The sequence below is a fragment of the Lactuca virosa genome, chromosome 6 (genome assembly GCF_052849685.1).
Source record: "Lactuca virosa cultivar CGN04683 chromosome 6, Lactuca_virosa_CGN04683_v6, whole genome shotgun sequence".
Lineage (NCBI taxonomy): Eukaryota > Viridiplantae > Streptophyta > Magnoliopsida > Asterales > Asteraceae > Lactuca > Lactuca virosa.
This window is the reverse complement of record NC_136431.1, coordinates 23,449,092-23,470,478: the sequence shown is the minus strand read 5'-3', so window position 1 is coordinate 23,470,478 and position 21,387 is coordinate 23,449,092. Positions and strand designations below refer to the sequence as shown.

The 21,387-nt window shown below is 36.2% G+C and overlaps 1 protein-coding gene across 1 annotated transcript; it reads right to left on the bottom strand.

Annotated features, from left to right (window-relative positions):
• Positions 1-785: 785 nt before the first annotated feature.
• On the bottom strand, positions 786-4,551 carry LOC145119845 (ERAD-associated E3 ubiquitin-protein ligase HRD1B-like). The gene is made up of 8 exons (XM_079055606.1): positions 4,263-4,551; positions 2,928-3,473; positions 2,676-2,852; positions 2,453-2,602; positions 2,158-2,354; positions 1,593-1,749; positions 1,283-1,493; positions 786-1,208 (listed from the first exon to the last, which is right to left on the bottom strand). Exons 2-8 carry the CDS (start codon positions 3,458-3,460, stop codon positions 984-986), a joined length of 1,650 nt encoding a protein of 549 aa, XP_078911732.1. The 5' UTR covers positions 3,461-3,473; positions 4,263-4,551; the 3' UTR covers positions 786-983.
• Positions 4,552-21,387: the final 16,836 nt, after the last annotated feature.

Sequence of the window (21,387 nt, the reverse complement as noted above, 5' to 3'; positions counted from 1 at the left end):
TCGGAAAAAACATTGTTTGTTGGAGAAGATGACCAAATATTCGCGGAGAAGATGATCGAAGTCTCGTCGGAGCTACAAAGATGCTAGAAATCGGCAACACCCACATCAATCGGTCATAATGATTGATTGTGTACAAGATAATAACTTTAATGGGCAGATGTGGACAAAAAACTAATTCAGTTACTAAATGTATACAAAACGAAAAATATCTTACTGAATTGACATTCCAATTTTTTTCTAACCATGTAGTCATAATGATTGTCATTTCTTATGGATAAGAACGAGGAGTATCCATCTTTTTCATCTCTTCCAATTACCATGTAGCATCACTCTCACATTAGATTTTTTTTCTCTCATGTTTTTCTTTCACCCTTCTTGTAGCCACAATACATGGAAACTTAATTTTCTTATCCTTCCCAACTCACTCAATTTTTAATTATTCTTTATTTTACAAATTAAACCTTTACTAATTTAAAACAAAAAATATTAAAATAACATTTAATTTGTAAAACGCACTGCTACAAAACGTAAATTAAATCCTAAAACGACAATTTAAATGATAAAATGACAACTAAAATCCTAAAATGATAAAATAACATATTCAATTATTCAGCTAACGAGTTTGGGTTACTCGAGATTAAATAGCATGTGGAAGCAACCCGAACTTGTTAGCTGAGTAGTTGATAGCATCAGTAGTTTAGCTAAATGTGGTAAGGTGTTTTGCATGAAAACATTAAATACTCCACAAAAGTAGGGAGATCTATTGTGTGCATAAAATAATCGGGTGACCTTTTTTACTTTGGACAATACCGATTGTATTGTGCAAATTCACTATTGATTCAACAGAATTTGGAACAACCAAGTAAGTTGTACACATACAGAAACAAAAACAAAAAACAAAATCTAATAATGCTGTTGCAACAAAATCTATTGTTCCTTTTCCCCTCTCTATAATATCATATCCACAATAATACTTCCTGCATCTACAATGGTGTAAAGCTCCCTTCATCTCGATTATCAGCCACACCACCAGAAACCACCATAGACGACGATGATGATGATGATGAAACCGCCTTCCCTTTGCTATCAGAAGCAGCCACCGTCCAGCTGCCGCCACCGCCGCCGCTGCTGCTGGTGGATTCTGTGACTGGGCTTTTCTCAGATGCAGATGCTGGCTTCTGTAAGCGCTCAAGCTGATTTTGCAACACCTGTTAAGCAAACATATCATGTCACTAACAAAATTGAAGGGAATACTAGTCTAGGAGATATTGGATTCCCATACCTCAATCTGATGCTGAATTATTTTTTTCTGGGCCTCAAGTTGAGACACGGACACCTGCAGCTCATGGTTAGGACTCCCACCAGGGGCATGAACCGGCATGAAACCCGAATGTGGGAACTGAAAAGATGGCAAGTTTCCAACTGAATTGTCATTTTCACCAATATTGTTTCCAGGTGTGGAATTGTTCGGAAGCACACCATATCCAGATGACCTGCAACCATGATGTTTAATTTCCAAGCGCCACAAATTCCTTGGAAGCATGATATCAAGGGTAGTTTAGTAATTTCAAAAGTGTGAAGTACGTATATACCATGGTAAAGAGCTTGGAGAAGGGTAAACAAAAGATTTTTGATATATTGAGGCGGCTGCTGCTGCTGCTTGGACTCTCTTTTGATGCCTGCTGATATTCCCACTTTCTGCACCATCACCAGTTCGTTCTTGAGATGATGTAGTAGCTGAGTTCGCTCCTGAACACATATTATAATTTATAAATATATTAAATTACAAAATTTAAATAATAAAACAAAGAAACCAACAAACTACAATGTTACTAAGGGGTTGTTACTTTTTGACTTAATGGGCTTAATGGATTAAGCCAAAAAACCTGGCTTAAACTTAAAGTATTAAGAAACCTTAACTTTTCTCACTTATTTGCCCTTCTTTTTTTCTCCTAACTCCTCTCACCTTAAAAGTGAAAATAAACAGACTCTGTGTTTACAGCACTTTATGCAGACAGAAATCATTACCCATTCATTCATCCACTTTAACCATACAGACTTGATGGAGAAAAAGGAAAAGCAACCCCAAAAGGATTTGGAAAGGGTATTTCGGTCATTTACACAAATGATGGTGGATTTTTAAATGGAAATTCTGACCTTGACGATGAGCTCCAGGTCGAGACCTTGTTGTGGTTGTCCCACTCTCATTTGGTATAACAAGTGCTCTGCAAATGGGACATGTATGTTGTCTCTCCAACCAAGACCTGAGGCAGTGTACATGGAAAAGATGCCCACAGACTAGTCTTTTTGCTGTAGTCATCTCCTCTCTACAGATAATGCAGGTTGCATCACTTCTGTATATGACAAAATCATAAAATATACAAGATATGAGACAACTATACCACTGATTTACATGAGTAATATAAAGCTCTATCAATTGTAGAAAACTAACGCGTTCAACTCTTCAGGTGTTGCATCTGGAAACCGATCATTCATATTTGATGTGATCTTTCGATAACGAATGTAATCAGCAATTCTCAGTTTGAAGTTTCTGAATGTCTCGTATAGCTCCCGGATCAAGTGCAGTGGCACACCATAGTTACTGTGGAAACCAAAGTGTGAATAACATAGCCAGTTTGACTTTCCAAATATTTCACCAAAGGTAAAATACTTACACAAAGATTACAAGGAAAAAGCCGAGATACAGAGATAAGTGTAGCAAGTCGCGAATAAGCTCCAAATAGAATGTGTACACAGCTTTTTTCTCCCATTGTCCTTCCATAAGCATGTCACTCACATAGAAAACGTATTTCACAAATGTAGATATTGTTGTTGTAGCCAATATCATGTACCTGAAATTGAGAAACATCACTAACGAACCCAGAATATTTTAAAAGAGGAGATGTTGTAAACATTAAATAACTTACTCGAATGAAAAGAAAAGAGAAACTGAAGCTTGTCGGGTTTGTATCAAATACTTCACTGAGTTATATAGAAAAAGAGAGTCTACAAGGAGAAGGAATCCCATGAAAGAAACAATCCGGATGTGAGACAACATGGGAACAGTTGGAGTTGTTTCAATGTATTCAACTCTCTTTTGAGCCAACCAATGCAAAGACTTGATAAGTAAAAGAGCAGTAACCATGGCAAGAAACATAACAGAGAAGTCCTGGCGGAATATAGTGATGGCAAAAAGGATTTCCATAACTTCTCTCCATGATTGCTCATTCAGCCTCTCAATCTCTGCTTCTCGAAGAGAACCAAGAAAGATTCGTTTTGTTAGCTGCCACATAATGCACATGATCACCAAACCCATGTTGAGAAGAAGCACTAAACAGACTTTGGAGGTAGAAAGATAGACTGTTGCTGGATAGAACTGTCCTCGACTACTAAAGGCATGATAGATGACAGCCAGTGTGGCAATCACACTGAGTCCAGCATAAGTCTGCAGCTTCATCATTTTGCTGTAAGCACTGTTACATTACAAAGTAATCAATTAGCTTCTCGGAAAAGAAAGTCGACCATATACTCTTAACCTACACCCATGATTCAACTAGAGATCTGTTTCCACTTATCCAGTTTCTATATTATTCATTGATTCTCACTTAAATTTGCAATAATATTACATGACGTCCAAACTGCAGATTGCATTATCTGTTCTTGGAGACCCATGAAACCACAAAAGAGTGGGTCGGACATTAATATCTGTCAACTGGACGCCCACTGACGGATGCTTGTAACTCACCGAGCAATGACACAGCGTAGGATTTGAAGCTAGGACTTGGTTATCATAATACCAGCTTGCCACAGCATTAGACCATAGGTGAACAAAAATCCACAATCTTATATAAACGTTTGATAAATGATCTAAGAAGCAGAATAAGAAACTATAAAAGCTGCCTAAGATTCTTTGGAAAATGCGTTTAGATCATTACAAGATTTAAAAAAAAAAAAAAAGACACGCCAAAGGCAATGGAAATGAAGGAAAGTGTAGTTAAACTAGCTAACACTATTAAAGGTTTCTTTCAGAGACATCTCTGGCATATTTCACGGAAATCACATTTGATGTAACAGACTAAAAACAGAAAATGAGAAAACACTAGGAAGACAAACAAAAAATAAGTTAAACCCTAAAAATCACAACAAATCGACAGCTAACGATTACGAAAATAATCACGCGTAACAAGAATCGGAAACGTACGATCATAATAAACCCTAAAATTCCATTAAAAACCTCGAAGTTGGAAAGGATCGCGTTGTACCTGTTAAAAAACTCCCGATTATTTGACTTCTGCCAATTGATTTTGTATGATAGGAGTAAAATTTCCTAAACCATACGTTTAATCCTACCCTAAATCATTCGTATTCAAGATATCAACGACGAGATGGAGCGAATTGGGGTTTGAATATCTGGAAAAAGGTGGGGCGAAAGTTCAAGAACCCAGAGATGAAGATCGGAGAAACACAGGACGAAATTAGATAAATTAAACGACAAAATGGGTCTCGTTCTCGTCACCGCTGCAGATCCCTACCAATTACTTCTTCCCACGTGTAACATGCCGACTAGGCTGCTCTTGCGTATGTGGCAACGAGATTTGTCATCCATCTTGAAATCAAGTTTGATTCAAGTGACAGTCATTAAAATGAAACTATTTCAATTTAGAAAATAACTTATTAAGTTCCAAAATAAATTATATATTTGTAAATTATATAATGATTATTAAGTTGAAAATATATATATATATATATATATATATATATATATATATATATATATATATATATATATATATAAAAGAACTTTTTTTAACAGCTAAATGATTTATTAAAAAGTTAGCATAAAGCTAACACATTATGCTAACGATTGATCTTTTTATTTCTATTGACAATCTAATCGTAATAAACATTACTATCCGATAAAATGACATCATCAATAGTTTTTCTAATATCTTCTATTGTGAAACATAAATGGCTCCTAAAATCCATCTCCATTTATCATTAGAAGTGGAGAACTTAAAATCACCGGTTAATAAATATTTTCATTGTTCATTAGACGCATTCAAGACTATCTCCAGTTACTACCAAACCTTCTCTGATTAATAAAATAATCTTTATTTGTATCTAAAGGAGAAAAATGGGAAATCGCATCATTAATGTATTATCACCAATCCATTAATCCTTCCAAAATAAAGTATTATTACCATTTCAAATTATCCTTTACACTTCGTCCCTCGGAATAATTTCCTTATCATGAAGTTGATTAATAGTACCTACAATTTCAGACCAAACTCTGTCTTTCAGAACCTGATTGTCATTCAAAACCTCCAACCCTGCGGTAGGACCATGAAGTAGCCTTAAAACTCTACACCACAATTCATAAGGGGTGTTTAAAAAACGTCACTTTTATTTGAAAAGAAGAGTGTTACTAAACGCTACACGAGAATTGGTTTCCATAATCCACACCGCCTTTTACTTTACTTGCCATAATAAGATCACATTTTACCTAATGAAGCTTTCTTTCACAATCTTCACCACCCCATAAAGAACCCGATCTCAAATTCTACATGGATTTATTAATAACTCCATGCATTTGAAATAGAGACATGTAATAAATCCATATGGACCCTAACATTGATTTGAGTAACATCGATCTGGCGCCCCATAGAGAAAAGTCTTATATTCCAAGACAAAAGTTTTTCTGAACATATCAATAATTGGTTGTTACCCCGTAAACGTGACATAACAGCGCCCATTGGGAGACTAAGATATGAGAAAGGGAGCTTCGTCACTTTGCAACTTGTAAAAGAAGCAAATTGTTCCACCAAATAACTTATGGCTTCCACACCAAATATGTTAGACTTATGTAAGTTGACCTGCAAGGCCGAGGTCATGAAAAAGCAATGTAACATGGCAATATATATATATATATATATATATATATATATATATATATATATATAATATTAAAGGCCAAATTATTCTAATGATATTCATTTGAAACCTATAAAACTTTTTATCTTTTCATTTGATTAGTAAATTAAACCTCATTATTATTTTAATTTTAATATTAATTATTCACATTTCAACATAATATGTAATTAAAGTATTTAAATTGGTTCATTTGTGTGAAATAAATATTTTATAAAAGTCATTTTATCCTTAACCATCATCATTTAAAACTCTTATGACCTTTCGACTTATAAAATAATTACTACACCTTAATTATTTTTCATTATTAGTACTTAATTTGTTAATTAGAATATGTTGGTTGTATAAGATCATTATTTCATATTTGGTTACTCACACTTGCTTCTATTCTCTCTAAATAAATAGATCAAAAGGGTTAGTAAATCATATTGAGATTAAGAGATTGGGTGATGTCAAAATGGATATTGTGACATCCCCTATTTTTTAGAACTAATTAAAACTGTTTCTTTATGCTTTATAAATTAAGGTACGAAAATTCACAGTTAATTAAAACATTTTTAAGATAACAAAAGTTATTTTATAAAAACCTTGAGGATGTCATTCGTTCATATCCGAACATACGTTACAGCGTAAAATGAGTGGGTCGGGTTTGGGAAAACCTTGTGAGATACATAGGGGTTTTGACCCCATAATAATTTGTTGATATTAAATAATATCATTTTGGCAAAACATTGTTATCAAATAATATATATATATATATATATATATATATATATATATATATATAATCTGACCTAATACCAACTACCCAACCCAACCGATCCTCACAGATCATAAAGCAACGATTATCTGGAGGAATCACCCAACTTGATGAATCGTTTGAACAAATGTTTGACTACATAGCTATGGGTGTCCTTGGCCAATGTAGGGCATATAAGGCAACCAATGTTCTAAGATTTGATAAATATTGTATCCCATTTTATATACGTCCATGGGTTATAAGTCAATGCTAGCAACGTAATTCACTAGATTGCCTAGAATAGTCAAGTGTTGTCATCTACTCTGGTCGATGACCCAGACATACTTGCCAGTTGTTTGATCTGGACCCACCATTTCTGGTCATCCAAGAAAGAGGAGAAATACTTCGCTCTAATCTCACACACCCTACCCCAGGCATGATACTTAATCGATATCCAGCCTAATCTCAACTAAGTAGTCTTTATAATTCTTATTCTTAACCTAGGGTAAGACTTATATTTAAATGAAATCGATTCCAATACGGTTTCTAATTCAATAGTATTATCGTAATTATACAAATAACATATAGCATAGATAATACAGGCAACCATTTAATGTCTCATATAAATAATACTTTTATTTTAGATTATGATCTTGATAGAAACTATGCACTCGCCACATAAAAGTGTCTGGTGATTGGTGAATCGAGCATAGCTTTGCCTTACACCTTTTCCAAAAGACCTAGATGTACATAACGCTAAGTCTTAGTCTAATTCCATACTTCATGGAACTATTATCCTAAGGATTTAGACGCCTCAATAATCTTGAAGTCTACTTCAAGATCTAAATAAAGAATAACCAGGTAGGATCATATCGAATGTATGGTCCATTTGGTATACAGAGTATACTGTTTGGAAATCCCACTTTAAACACCTCACTAAATCCAGCCTAGACATCACTCCCGCAAATAGATCAAGCAATATAACGACTCGGAATCATTGATAAATCTTACTTATAAGTTCCTAGTAACGAATTATAATTATAATTATAAATTACACCGAGGCAGAGTAAGTGTAGCTCACTTACAGAGTACTATAGATGAGAACCAGGAACTAAGCGGGCAGAATACTGACTCGGGATCTACTACTCGAAGGCTACTACTCAGATGAGTACTCAGGGGTGTCGCAAGGCTTCGTCGCAGGCTAAAAGCGAAGGGAAAGGGCTAAAAAGTTAAGATTGCTCGAGAGAGAATGTGTAGGGGGTGTGGAGGTGAAAGTATATATGAAGCAGAGTATTTATAGGCGAAAACAATATGCGCGTCACGCACCCCTAGGCTTGTGTGTCGTGCACTAGGCTAACGTGGCTCCATCCTGGAGTTGACACGTATCCTATAATGGGTGGGGTTGTGTGGCTGCTTCTAGAACCTCATTGCGCACCGTGCACGCACGGGCCGTTTTTCAGATTTTCAAAATTACGTAACTTCTTCATACGAACTCCGTTTTTTGACATTCTTTATATCCCCGGAAAGCTCTCGACGAGATCTATAATTTTCGTTTAGACTTTGTCGGCTAGTTTTGAATTTATTTTTTTCACAGAGGCTTAGGCTGTTAAAACTTGTATAAAAAGCACAACTCTCTCATCCGGAGTCCCTTTTTGACAGACTTTTTATCTTTGAACTCCTATTAACGAGATCTTAAACTCTCGTTTATATTATTTTGGCTAAAAGTCGACTGATCTAAAATTCGATTTTTGAGCAGAATATTGATATGTCAATTCTTAGAAAAATCATAACTTCCTCTCACGAAGTCAGATTTAGACGTTCTTTATATGCACGCTCTCAGTTTAATGACTACTATGACTTTCGTTTAGATCTCTTAGGCTAAAAAGTAATTTATCAAAAATCTACTTTTTACGATACGCATAGCCGTGTCGGTTTAATCGCGAAACTTCGAAAAAGCATAACTTCTTCATATGAAGTCGGATTTGAACGCTCCTTAAATCTCCGAAATCCTTATGACATATACTACAACTAAGTTAAGATTATTTTTCCTAAGGAATCTTTTATCTTCGACGCGTATTTTAAATTTTATTTATTTTATTATTAAATACACCTACTGTCCTATAGAACACGTAACCATATAAATATATGAATAGTCTTTTCTTATTCATTCATATAAAAATTACAATAGCTGACCAAAGTGATTACAAACCATGACCTAATCTAACAGGAAACGTTGGTGTTACATATGAACTTACAAGAAAATAGTTTGAATTTATCGTGTGCAAACATTTTGAAGATAAAGTGCATGTTAATATTTCAAAAAATGACTTCATGGCTTGGAATGAAAGTTTGAGAGCTCACAAAGAAATTACAAAGTTTGACATAATTTTTCTTATTTTCTCGATTAAAAGTTATTGTAAAGAGTTGGTGTGGTTGTCGTATATTTTATTCATATTATAACTTGAGGCAAATGAATTCGCAACAAATTTATTTAATTGCATATGTTATTTTGGAATTTATTTTAGATTATTTACGAATAGTAATTCTTATTCTAATTTATGTGTATTTATGATTTCAATTTTAAATTAATTAGTTACATTTCAAGAGTTTTTTAACTTATGGTTATTAATTGATAATAATTTTTTCGTTTCCTCTCATTTATACATATTATAGCAATATTAATAGTATATAAGTGAGTTTTCTTATAAAAATATTCATGTGTTTGAAAAGATATGCGATTCAAGTATGAAGAGTTGAAAAATTACCATTGTTATACCCAATATTATTACAATACAGATTTTTCTTAAGATAATAGTGTTTCTATATACCAAATGAATGTTGATTTTTATTATGTTATATATTTTTCTTTTGTGCTATTTGTAAGTGTTTAATGATTTTTTTTTAATATAAATATTAAACATGATATATATATATATATATATATATATATATATATATATATATATATATATATAAGATTTAAAACTGTGATGTTTAATACAACTAATAGGCTAGCTATATGTTTGTTTTGCTCTAACTTACTTTTTCAAGTAGAAAAATTAATTAATAATTAGTTAATAATTATTTTTTTAATTATATTACTATATTCTTGTGTAATGCGCGAGGATTCACCTAGTTAGGTTAATAATGTTCTCATGGATCCATTCTCCAAACAAAATATGGCATCATCAGCGTAAAAAATATGAGATAACTGAAAATCCCCATTTCCAATATTAATGCCTCGATACAAACCAATTGTTATCGCGTCCTCCACTGCGATATGAAACCCTTTCGTTGCTATTATGAAAAGTAACAGAGATAGGGGTCACTTTACCGAAGACCCGTTTTAAGGGAAATCCATCAGTCGGAATTTCATTTAAAAAAAATAAGGATCTGATATTACGCAGACAACCACAAATTAAATCACACCACTTCTCTGTAAAACCCATGGACCTCATGATAGAAAATTGATAATCCCAAGAAAGCAAGCCATAAGCTTTCTCGAAATCACTTTGAATATCATAAGATTCTTCCTATTTTGCGTGCACCAATCCACTACTTCATTAACAATTAAGGGATCGTCTAAGATCTCTATGCCTTTAACGAATACAGACTGTTCTTAATTGACAACCAAACCAATAACTTTAGCTACGCGGAGAACTAAAAGTTTGGTTATAATCTTATACTGAACTCCAATTAGATTAATAGGCATATAATCATTTATACCGGAGGGATTCATAACTTTCGAGACCAAAGTTATAAAAGAAGAGTTACATCCATAAGGGATATTGTCCGTCTTAAAAAAGTATAACACGAACGCCAAAACATCATCTTCAACAAATCCCAAAATTTCTTAAAAAAGAGAAAATAAAGTCATTTGGTACCGGGACCTTGTAACTACCACAAGCCAAAATCACATCCTTAACCTCTTCTAACGGGGTTACTTCTTCCAAAGTAAAAGGCATGTTCCATTGAAGCTTATAAATCAAGGGTTAGGGGTCGATACCTATGACCATGAAAAGCTTCAAATTTGGACTTATAAAAGGACAAGACTTCAGTTTTGACCCAATCACATCTTCTATCTTGTTTCAATGTTTTTTAACATGTCATTAGAAATCTTCAATCCCACCCTCTTTTATCCTTTTTTTTTTGAACATTTGGTAAGTGGTGTTTTTATCTTATTTTAATTTATTTATTGAAAAAAAATAAGATTATCTTATTAAATAAAAATAAAAATAAATACAATAATCATTCTTAAACCATAAATCCAATTTAGAGGCATAGTTATATGGGTGTCACTGTGGGTTTTGGCCCACCCCACACAAAATTTGAAGTGAAATATATATTATATATAGAATTTATATTTCTTTTGAATAAAAAGGCTGAGAGTGTGAATTGTGACATTGTCAATCCCATTCAAAACTTATATTTATAATGAAGTAAATAATTTAATAATTTACATGTTGATTAAATAATCGATACAATAATTTTTTTAATAGATCAAATTGCATTTCAATCTTCATAGTGAATTCCTCGTTCATGAGGTATTAATATCTTTTTATTATCTTAATTAATCAATTATTTTCAACTTAAACAAACAATTTACTTTAAAATGATACATTGTTACATTTTGTTACCATTTAAAGTAGACAAAATTACATAAATGGTCATTGTGGTTTACCAAAGGTCACAACTTCAGTCTCTACTAATTTTTTTGATAAGAATGGTCCATGTGGTTTCTAAACTTACACAAATTGTCCTTGTCGTTTCTAAAACTTGCACGAATAGTATTTGAGCTACATAAAATGACGTTTTTACCCTTTTTTATTTTCTTTTATATTTATTTTAAACTATATTTAACAATTAAAAATTAAGAAAATAAATAAGCCCTACCCGCCCCTCCCCTCTTCCCCCTCGTCTTGGTGCTTTTTTCATTATCTTCCCTCTTATCTCCTTTAGTCCACCGGTCAATATAGTTGGAATCAAGAGGGGGAATGAAAAGCGAATATCAAGGTTGAGATGGAGAGTGAGATTGATTTTGAGAGAAACTGAAATAAGAACCTGATGATTCGAGATATAGAGACACAACGGGGAGGAAAGTTGTAGGGGAAGAGACAACAACGCTAAATCAGCATTGTGGTGATGGATGATGGCAACTCCGACGACGAAAATGATGACCGAAGGCATCGATCTTGGTTATTACTTTACATCATCACCTTCATAGATCTAATCTCACCCCTCTATCGATTTCCCATCCTGATTTCCCATCAATTTGTTTAAGGTTTTTTTGTGTTGGTTTTGAAATCAGAGTCGTGGGATCGAAGGCAAGAAACAAGTATAAGGTTATTTGGGTTCCTTTCAAATCAGTCACATAATACTCATACTACTAGAAGCAAACTCCATTGTTTAATGGAGTGTGAGTTTGTTCTTACTTGTTTGACCTAGGTTGTGAATATGTTCTTGATGGAGGTGTTGATGTAGGTGTGTACCACCATGTTCTTAGATCGAGTTTCCATTAGGACCCTGTTGTTATGGGATCTATGAATTGTGCGAGAATATATAATTCTAATTTGGTCATTGAACAATCTTTTTCATCGATCAACGATGATTCACATGGTATGGTTAATCGTTTCTGTAACGTCCCAAGAATACTAAGTAAAAATTTTCTTTAAGTCAATCCAAAACAACCATTCTTTCATTCCAAATCCCAAATCAAGTATATAAAAATGTATCAATAGTTATTAGAGTATAAAACAAATCACGAGATGCGGAACACTGGTGGATGTGATGTAATCACGTCGAGCTCTTCCCCTTAGAACTGGATGTACCTTAAGACATGAACATGAAACCGTTAGCACAAATCTTAATGAGTTCCCCTAAAATACCATATATATTAAACAAGAACGGGCCCAACCCAACATACGTGCTTCGGGCCCCGCCCATGCATTTGGGCCCCACCTATATAATCTGGCCCTGCCTATATATAACATACATAATCGGGCCCAACCTATATAAAACATTCAAACACATGTAAGAGTCACAAAGACAACTAGCATCTTACAACATAATCCAGTGGGTCGGCATTGGTGTCTTCGACCCATGAGTACAGTGAATAAACTCACCTCGATTTGTAAACGGATAGATCTCATACACAAGCCGCTGGTGCTGAAATCTCTCAGACTAAACATATCCAGAAACCAACATTAATTAACAATTAAGTTAAATACCCCAACTCATCAAATCCAAATACCAAGAATAATCCTCATTTAGGCAAAAGACCATTTTGCACTTCCAGATCCTCAACCCCTCACAGTTGACCAAAAGTCAAATTGGTAAAAACAAAAAAAAAAGTCAACAGTCAACCTTCTATTGATGTACATACGACGTACACCTAGCTCTATGCAGGGTGTAGATCCTTAACCATAAAATGGGTGAAAACCAAGCTACACTGGCCATACCCCAAATTACGCTCCGTACAACGTCTTTTGCCAATCTTCTTATTAAGCACTTAATACATTAGGCCATTTCACTTAACACTCAGATCTGACCCTAATAAGCATTCTAAATCATAAAGTCTCCAACTTTATGCATTTGCATGGTTGATGAGAGCTCAAATCCAAAACCCTAACTATATACTCATTCTCATGATCCATATCTCATGCATGGATGGGAGGAAAGGGCCAAGTTTGCATTTTTATGACTTAATACACTCCAAAACGTCTAGAAATGCTACTTACAAGGTTTGGAGTAGTTCATACCTAAATAGGCCAAGTATATAGGAGAAAAAGGACATAAACTCATAAGCTAGAAAGATCTAGCAAAGCATTCATCAAGGTTTGAACTTTATACGTTCTAAAGATGGACAAAGGGATGAACGATCTGGATTCACAAGCTTGAGTGCACCACAACTTCAACTATAGACTTCCTTTACAATTAAAATACACCAAGAATCACTCACAAGCTCCAAAACTCTCTCCAAGGGATTAGGGTTTCGAGATGGGTGTCAACATGGGTGGAGGTTGATGATAAGAAGGGCCTAAAGGGGTTAGAGTCCTTAAATAGGACTCAAAACCCCAAAAATTAGGGTTTGCGCCCTGCGTAGGGCATAAAACCCTCGCATGGACTTAATGAATTACGCCCTGCGTAGTTAGCCATCTACTCCCCGCGTAGAGCCATAATTCCCAAAAAAAAAAACTTAAATAATATAAGGAATTGTACATGAGGAACGGGTGTTACAAATATCCCTTACTTGAATCAGGCTTCGTCCTCAAAGTCCGTTGTTGTAAATAACTCGGGGTAATGCTCTCTCATATCATCTTTGGGTTCCCGTGCCTATTCGGAACCCTTCCGGAGCTGCCATTGCACCTTTACTGGCTCCACCACCTTGCTGCACAAGGCCTTGGTCTTCATATTAAGAATCATCATCGGTTTCTCCACATAGTTCAGGCGCTTGTCAATCTGGATATCGTCTAAGGGTACTAATGCAGAATCATCAGATAAACACTTCCGCAACTGAGAGACAAGGAACGTGTTGTGGATCTGGCTGACCGACAAATCCAACTGTTATGCCACCTTTCCCACTCGGGTAAGGATCCTGAAAGGACCAATAAATATGGGGCCCCAACTATCCCACTTCCTGAACCAAATGACGCCTTTCCAAGGCAAAACCTTAAGGAGCACAAAATCCCCGACCTGAAACTCAAGGTCTGAATGACGTCTCTCTACATAGCTCTGCTGACGGCTCTACGTGGTATGAAGCCTCCCACGCACCTACTGAATCAACTCAGTAGTCTTTAGTACCACCTCGGTATTCCCCATGACTCACTGTCCGACCTCGAACCAAAAAATTGGGGTCCTACATTTCCTCCCATAAAGTATCTCAAAAGGAGGTCGGTCAATACTGGAGTGATAACTTTTATTGTATGAGAACTCGGCCACGGGTAGATACATATCCCAACTCCCACCAAAATCCAACACATAATCCCGAAGCATATCCTTGAGCGCCTGGATAGTTCGCTCACTCTAACCATCAGTCTGCGGGTGGAAAGTCGTGCTAATGTGCAGTCGAGTACCCAACTCCTCGTGAATTTCTTCTAGAAAATAGAGGTGAAATGAACGTCCCTATCTGGGACCACTGATATAGAAACCCCATGATGTGCCACAACCTCTCAGATATAAATATTTGTCAGCTTCTCTACAAAGATGCTCTCTTGAATGGGGACAAAATTCACACTCTTGGTCAATCGATCCACGATGACCCAAATCGAGTCCACCCCTCGCGATGTCCGCTGTAACTTCGTAATGAAGTCCATCGTGAGCTCTTCCCATTTCCAAACAGAAATACCCAACGGCTACAGCTTTCCATGAGTTCGTTGATGCTTATCCTTGACTTTCCTGCAAGTCAAGCATCTCTCCATATACCAAGCCACATCTCGCTTAATGCAGGGCCACCAAAAATCAAGTCGGAGGTCTTTATGCATCTTCATCGCACCCGGATGGATAGAAAACTTTGACTTATGTGTCTCCTCCATCAGAATATGTCGTGTATCGCCCAAATATGGAACCCAAACTCTCTGGTGCAAGGTCAATAATCCTCGACTATCATAATCAAAAGAGGACACCTGACCCACTATGCGCTCACTCTTCCGGTGCTCCTCTTTCATAGCCAACCTGAGCCCCATGAATATCTTCAAACAATGGGGTAATCACATTCATCCTCAAACACAAATCCTAGATAGGATTACTAGTTGTCTTGCGGTTCAGAGGATCGGCCACCACATTGGCCTTCTTAGGGTGATAAAAGATATCACAATCATAATCCTTCACCACGTCGAGCCACCTATGCCGCCTCATGTTCAGATTCGGCTAATCCATCAGATATCTCAGAATTTTGTGATCCGTGTAAATAGTCAAACGAACCCATACAAGTAATGTCACCAAATCTTGAGGGCAAAGACCACAACCCCAACTCTAAATCGTGAGTAGGGTAGTTTGCCTCATGAGGTTTAAACTGCCTCGAAGCATACACAATCACATGACCCCATTACATGAGTACTGCACCCAAACCCGTGATCGAAGCATCACAATAAACCATGAAGTCATCAACACCCTCTGGCAGGGTTAAAATCGGAGCCTCACATAATCTTTTTCTTAGGGTCTCAAACGCTGCCTGCTGCTCAGGCCCCCAATGGAAAGTGACGGTCTTCTTCGCCAATCTGGTCAACGATACTGTGATCCTGGATAAATTCTCAATAAATATTCGATAATACCCTGCTAGGCCAAGGAAACTCTGAATCTCAGATGGAGACCTCGGAACCTCCCACTGCATTATGACCTCGATCTTGGCCGAACAGACTAATATACCCTTCTCATTGACAAGATTCCTCAAGGACTGCACCTCACGTAACCAGAACTCGCATTTGGAGAATTTAACATAAAGCCACCCCCATCAAAGTCTCCAGAACCTCTCGCAAGTGATCCTCATGATGCTCTTTGGTCTTAGAATAGACCAAGATATCATCAACGAAGACGATCACCGACCGATTCAACATCGGCCTATAAACCCTGTTCATGAGATCCATGAACGTCGTTGGTGCATTGGTGAGCCCAAAAGGCATCACCACGGACTCGTAATGACCATAACAAGTTCTGAAAGTTGTCTTCTGAGCGTCCTCATCCCGAACTCTCATATGGTGGTAGTCTGAATGCAAATCAATATGGGGAAACCAAGATGCACCCTGCAACTGGTCGAACAAATCATCAATCCTTGGTAGTGGATAACGGTTCTTCACCGTTAACTTGTTCAACTCCCAGTAGTCGATGCACATCCTGTAAGAACCATCCTTTTATTTACAAACAAAATCGATGCTCCCCAAGGTGAACTACTTGGCATGATAAACCCCTTGTCCAAAAGCTCATGCCGATGTGTAGACAGCTCCTGAATCTCAGGTGGTGCTAAACGATAGGGTGCCTTGGCTATCGGAGCTGCACCGGGAACCAAATCAATCCAAAAATCGACTTGCCTCACTGGAGTCAATCCAGGAAAATCCTCAGGGAACATATCGGGATACTCCCTGGACGACTGGCACAGCATCAACCGTCTTCTTTTGCTCCTTCCGAGTATCCCACACATAAGCCACAAAATAAGAATGTAACACCCATAAAAATCGTGCTAAATTTAAACTTTTAAAACATTCCAAAACCATTAATCATTACAAAACTTGTTTTCAAAATGTATAATATCAGAGTATCCCATAAACATAAACATAAATATGAGGAGTTGTACGATCACGCCTTTGCCTTGCCGCGATCCCCTGATGTACCTAAAACAATAAACTGAGACTGTAAGCTCGAGGCTTAGTGAGTTCCCCCAAAATACCGATGCACTGCACATAACACACATATAAATAATAGCATGTACTGGGTCCACAACTCTACAAACTGGATTACCCCCTGAGCCCACAGTGTGAGTCTGAGATGATAGAGAGGTTGTTATTACAGGAGTACACAATCAACAAAGTAATTTAAATGAAACAAACGAAATTCAAATATATATATTATACAAGAATAAGATTACAGAAAACATACTTGAATGTTGATTACACAGGAAATTAAATCTCGAAATTATACAGATTGAGGCCTGCTTTTGCAGTGTCCTAAGACAGAAATTTCACTGGAATGGATCTGTCTTGAGGATACAACAACCAATTCAAGAACAGATCTTGAATCTGTCGAAATTCACCATGATCCCTTTGACATCAAGAACGATTTTCAAAGAAAGTGTTTGTAGTTTATTAGCCTTTTAAATTCTGTCAGAAATCCTCCATTTATAGGCTTGCAATGGTGGTTATAAACCACCAACCGAAATTAACTGCTAAAAAACTAACTGCAGTTAATCTTTTATCTAACATAATTTATTTTATAATTAATAGATAAAATTAATTAATGACTAACTAAGTTCGGATTATATATATAAAAAATATTATTTAGTCAAGAAGAGCCCCAAGGCCCAAGGCCCTATCTTTGACCATTAATATTCTATAATCCAAGCCTACTACTAGCCCAATTTGACTAGTCCAACACCACAACCCAAACCCAATTTACTCAACCCATTACTTGATCCATTTGTATAAATGAGTGAGACAAGCCTTATAAAGTGGGATAAAGTTTTCTCTTCCACCAATGTGGGATAAGTCCCACATTGTAATCTTGTAGAGCAAAGTTCCAACAATACCCCACATTTTCTATTCAAACTCCAAGAATACCCCACATTTGAATAGAAAATAAGTGAACTTTGATATTCAAATAAGGGAAGTAAGATATGACATGCATCTGAATAGATGTTGGAAAACTTGAACCTTTCATAGTGAGTACTACTTGGATCTACTTTGTGGGTAGTGAACTATAGTCTTGAACTAACCACTTTTTATAGTAGAATCGAAACAAGAAGTATCACACATATCATATCTAAGCATGGTTCATTTCTTACCGTTGTGTTCTTTTCGGTCGTGAACAATCCTTTCTTCATGAGACTTTTAGAGAGCTTAGCCATATCAGCTCCCAAAGATGCGACCTCACATCCATCTCACATAGGTAATGCTAATCTGGAACAATCCGTACTATTCCACTCTAAAAGCTATCAGCATTATTAAGAATAAAGAATTCATCCCTATATCATCAACGGAAAACACAAAATAATATCATAGGAGTGAGCATACCTTTGTGTTGGTGGTTCTTTGAGTCTTCCCCAACTAGTTGTCCTATTGAACCTAGACCATGGGATCTCCAATGTTGCTAGGTTAGGTTTCCGCCAGGTGGTGACTCATTGTGTTGGCTTTAAGCCCATTCCCCTCGATGTGAAGAGAACTTGCTCTCTACTAAGGCCTTTTGTCAAGGGATCAACTATATTTTCCTTTGACTTTATGTAACTAATGGAAATGATTCCATTCTTCAGCAAGTCTCTTATTGTAATATGTCTGCGCCTAATGTGTCTCGACTTGCCATTGTAGATATGACTTTGTGCTCTAGCAAGAGCAGCCATACTATCACAATGTATGGCAATGGCAGTAACAGGTTGAGGCCACAGAGGAATACCTTCTAGGAAGCTTTTAAGCCATTCAGCTTCTTCAGCAGCTTTGTCTAAAGCAACAAACTCTGCTTCCATTGTAGAACGAGTATTCACAGTTTGCTTAGATGATTTCCAAGAGATAGCAGCTCCACCAAGAGTGAACACATATCCACTTGTGGATTTTGCCTCAGAAGTATTGGAAATCCAATTTGCATCACAATACCCTTCAAGAACAGGAGGATATTTCGTGTAATGCAACCCATAATTCATTGTATGCTTTAAATATCTAAGCACTCTTACTAATGCATACCAATGATCTTTCCCAGGATTGTGGGAGTAACGACTCAATCTACTTACACTATAAGCCAAGTCCGGTCTAGTACAATTCATAATATACATTAAGCTACCAAGAACTTGAGTATATTCTAACTGAGCTACACTATCACCTTTATTCTTCTTAATATGACTAGAAGGATCAAAAGGGGTGACTACCGACTTGTCATCATAGTGTCTAAACTTCTTAAGTACACTTTTAATATAATGGGACTGAGTAAGAGTATAACCATCTGATCTTCTTTGAACTCTTACACCAAGGATCACATCTACTACTCCCAAGTCCTTCATGGAAAAGGAGGAGTGTAGCATTTTCTTGGTTTGATTAATCACATCCAAATTAGTACCCATTATAAGCATATCATCCACATACAAGCATATGATGACACAAGCATTCTTGTATTGTTTGACATAGACACATTTATCACATTCATTAATTTTAAATCCATTAGAGAGTAATGTGTTGTCAAACTTCTCATGTCATTGCTTTGGAGCCTGTTTTAGTCCATAAAGTGATCTAACTAACTTACAAACTTTGCTTTCTTGACCCTTAACCACAAACCCTTCGGGTTGGTTCATATATATCTCTTCATCTAGTTCACCATACAAGAAGGCAGTTTTCACATCCATTTGGTGTATTTCCAAATTGTGAATGGTTGCAATTGCTACTAATGTGCGAATTGATGTAATTCTTGTAACAGGTGAATAGGTGTCAAAGAAGTCTTGACCCTCTTTTTGACGATACCCTTTAGCTACTAAACGAGCTTTGTACTTCTCAATGGTACCATCAGGTCTAAACTTCTTCTTGAATATCCATTTGTGCCCAATTGGTTTTTGCCCAGGTGGCAAATCTACCAATTTCCAAGTGTTATTTTGCACAATGGAATCGATCTCACTTTTGATTGCCTCTTTCCGAAAGGGAGCTTCAGACGAATCCATAGCATCCTTGTAGGTTTGAGGTTCCTTATTCACTACATAGGTCATGTAATCAGGTCCAAAATCTTTGGCTATTTTGCCCCGTTTGCTTCTTCTGGGTTCTAGGTTCTCTTCTTGAACCTTAGAAGAACTTTCTTCATTTGATTGTAAACTTTTGTCTGGAATGGTATCATTTAGTCCATCATCTAAAGGTCTTTTCCTAGAGCAGGTAACCTCTTTCCCTTTATCCTTAAAAGGAAAAACATTTTCAAAGAATTCAGCCTCTGCTGATTCCATGATGGTTTGGTTATGGATATCATCAACATGTGATTTAAACACAAGAAACCTATAGGCTGCACTATTCATGGCAGGGCCAAGATAGGTGCAATCTATGGTTTTTGGTCCAAGTTTAGTCCTCTTAGGAAGAGGTACTTGTACCTTAGCAAGGCAACCCCACACTTTCATCCTTTTATAAGAGGGTAACCTCCCTTTCCACAGATGATAGGGTGATTTATCACTCCTTTTATGAGGAATTCTATTAAGTATTGAGTTTGCTGCAAGACATGCTTCTCCCCACAGATTATGTGGTGCTCCAGAAGTAATTAACATTGAATTAATCATGTTTTTCAATGTTCTATTCTTTCTTTCTGCCACTCCATTTTGTTGAGGAGTATATGGAGCAGTTGTTTGATGTATAATACCATTTAAAGAACAAAATTCAGCAAAGTCTTTGGATTCATATTCTCCTCCTCGATCAGACCTTAGAATTTTGATCTTTTTGTCAAGTTGATTTTCAACTTCAGCCTTGTAATTCTTAAAATAATTCAAGGCTTCATCTTTGGTATTTAACAAATAAATATAACAATACTTGCTGCAATCATCAATAAAAGATATATAATAATTCTTTCCTCCTCTTGTAGGTGTTGCTCTAAAATCACATAAATCAGAGTGGATTAAGCCAAGTATTTCATTAGATTTTTCAACTGACTTATGAGGATGTTGTGAGAATTTGGATTCTACACAAACCTCACATTTTATGTTTTTATCTAATGAACATTTTGGTAACATGCCAAGTTTTGCCATTCTTTGAATAGAACGAAAATTGACATGTCCCAAACGAGAATGCCACAAAATTGAAGGATCATGCATATACATAGAAGAGGGGCTAGTAGTGCCCATTATTGCATTAGCATTAACATTGGTTACATCATTGTTTGGTGTTTCAACACCATAGTACAAAGGTAAGACACTGACTTTGAAGAGACCCTCACTAAGGTATCCCTTTCCAACATACACCCCACCCTTGGTGAGAACAAACTTATCAGACTCAAATACAAGTTTGAAACCTTTGTTACTAAGAATAGGACCAGAAATCAAATTCTTAGTAATTTCAGGAACATGCAAA

Bases quoted from the DNA above. Each gene is read 5' to 3' on its own strand.
- LOC145119845 (XM_079055606.1), bottom strand. From the start codon at position 3,460: ATGATGAAGCTGCAGACTTATGCTGGACTCAGTGTGATTGCCACACTG. The intron at 2,603-2,675 runs GTAAGTATTTTA...TGGTTTCCACAG, and splicing joins TTTTTCCTTGTAATCTTTGT to TAACTATGGTGTGCCACTGC. The intron at 1,209-1,282 runs GTATGGGAATCC...TTTGCTTAACAG, and splicing joins TAATTCAGCATCAGATTGAG to GTGTTGCAAAATCAGCTTGA.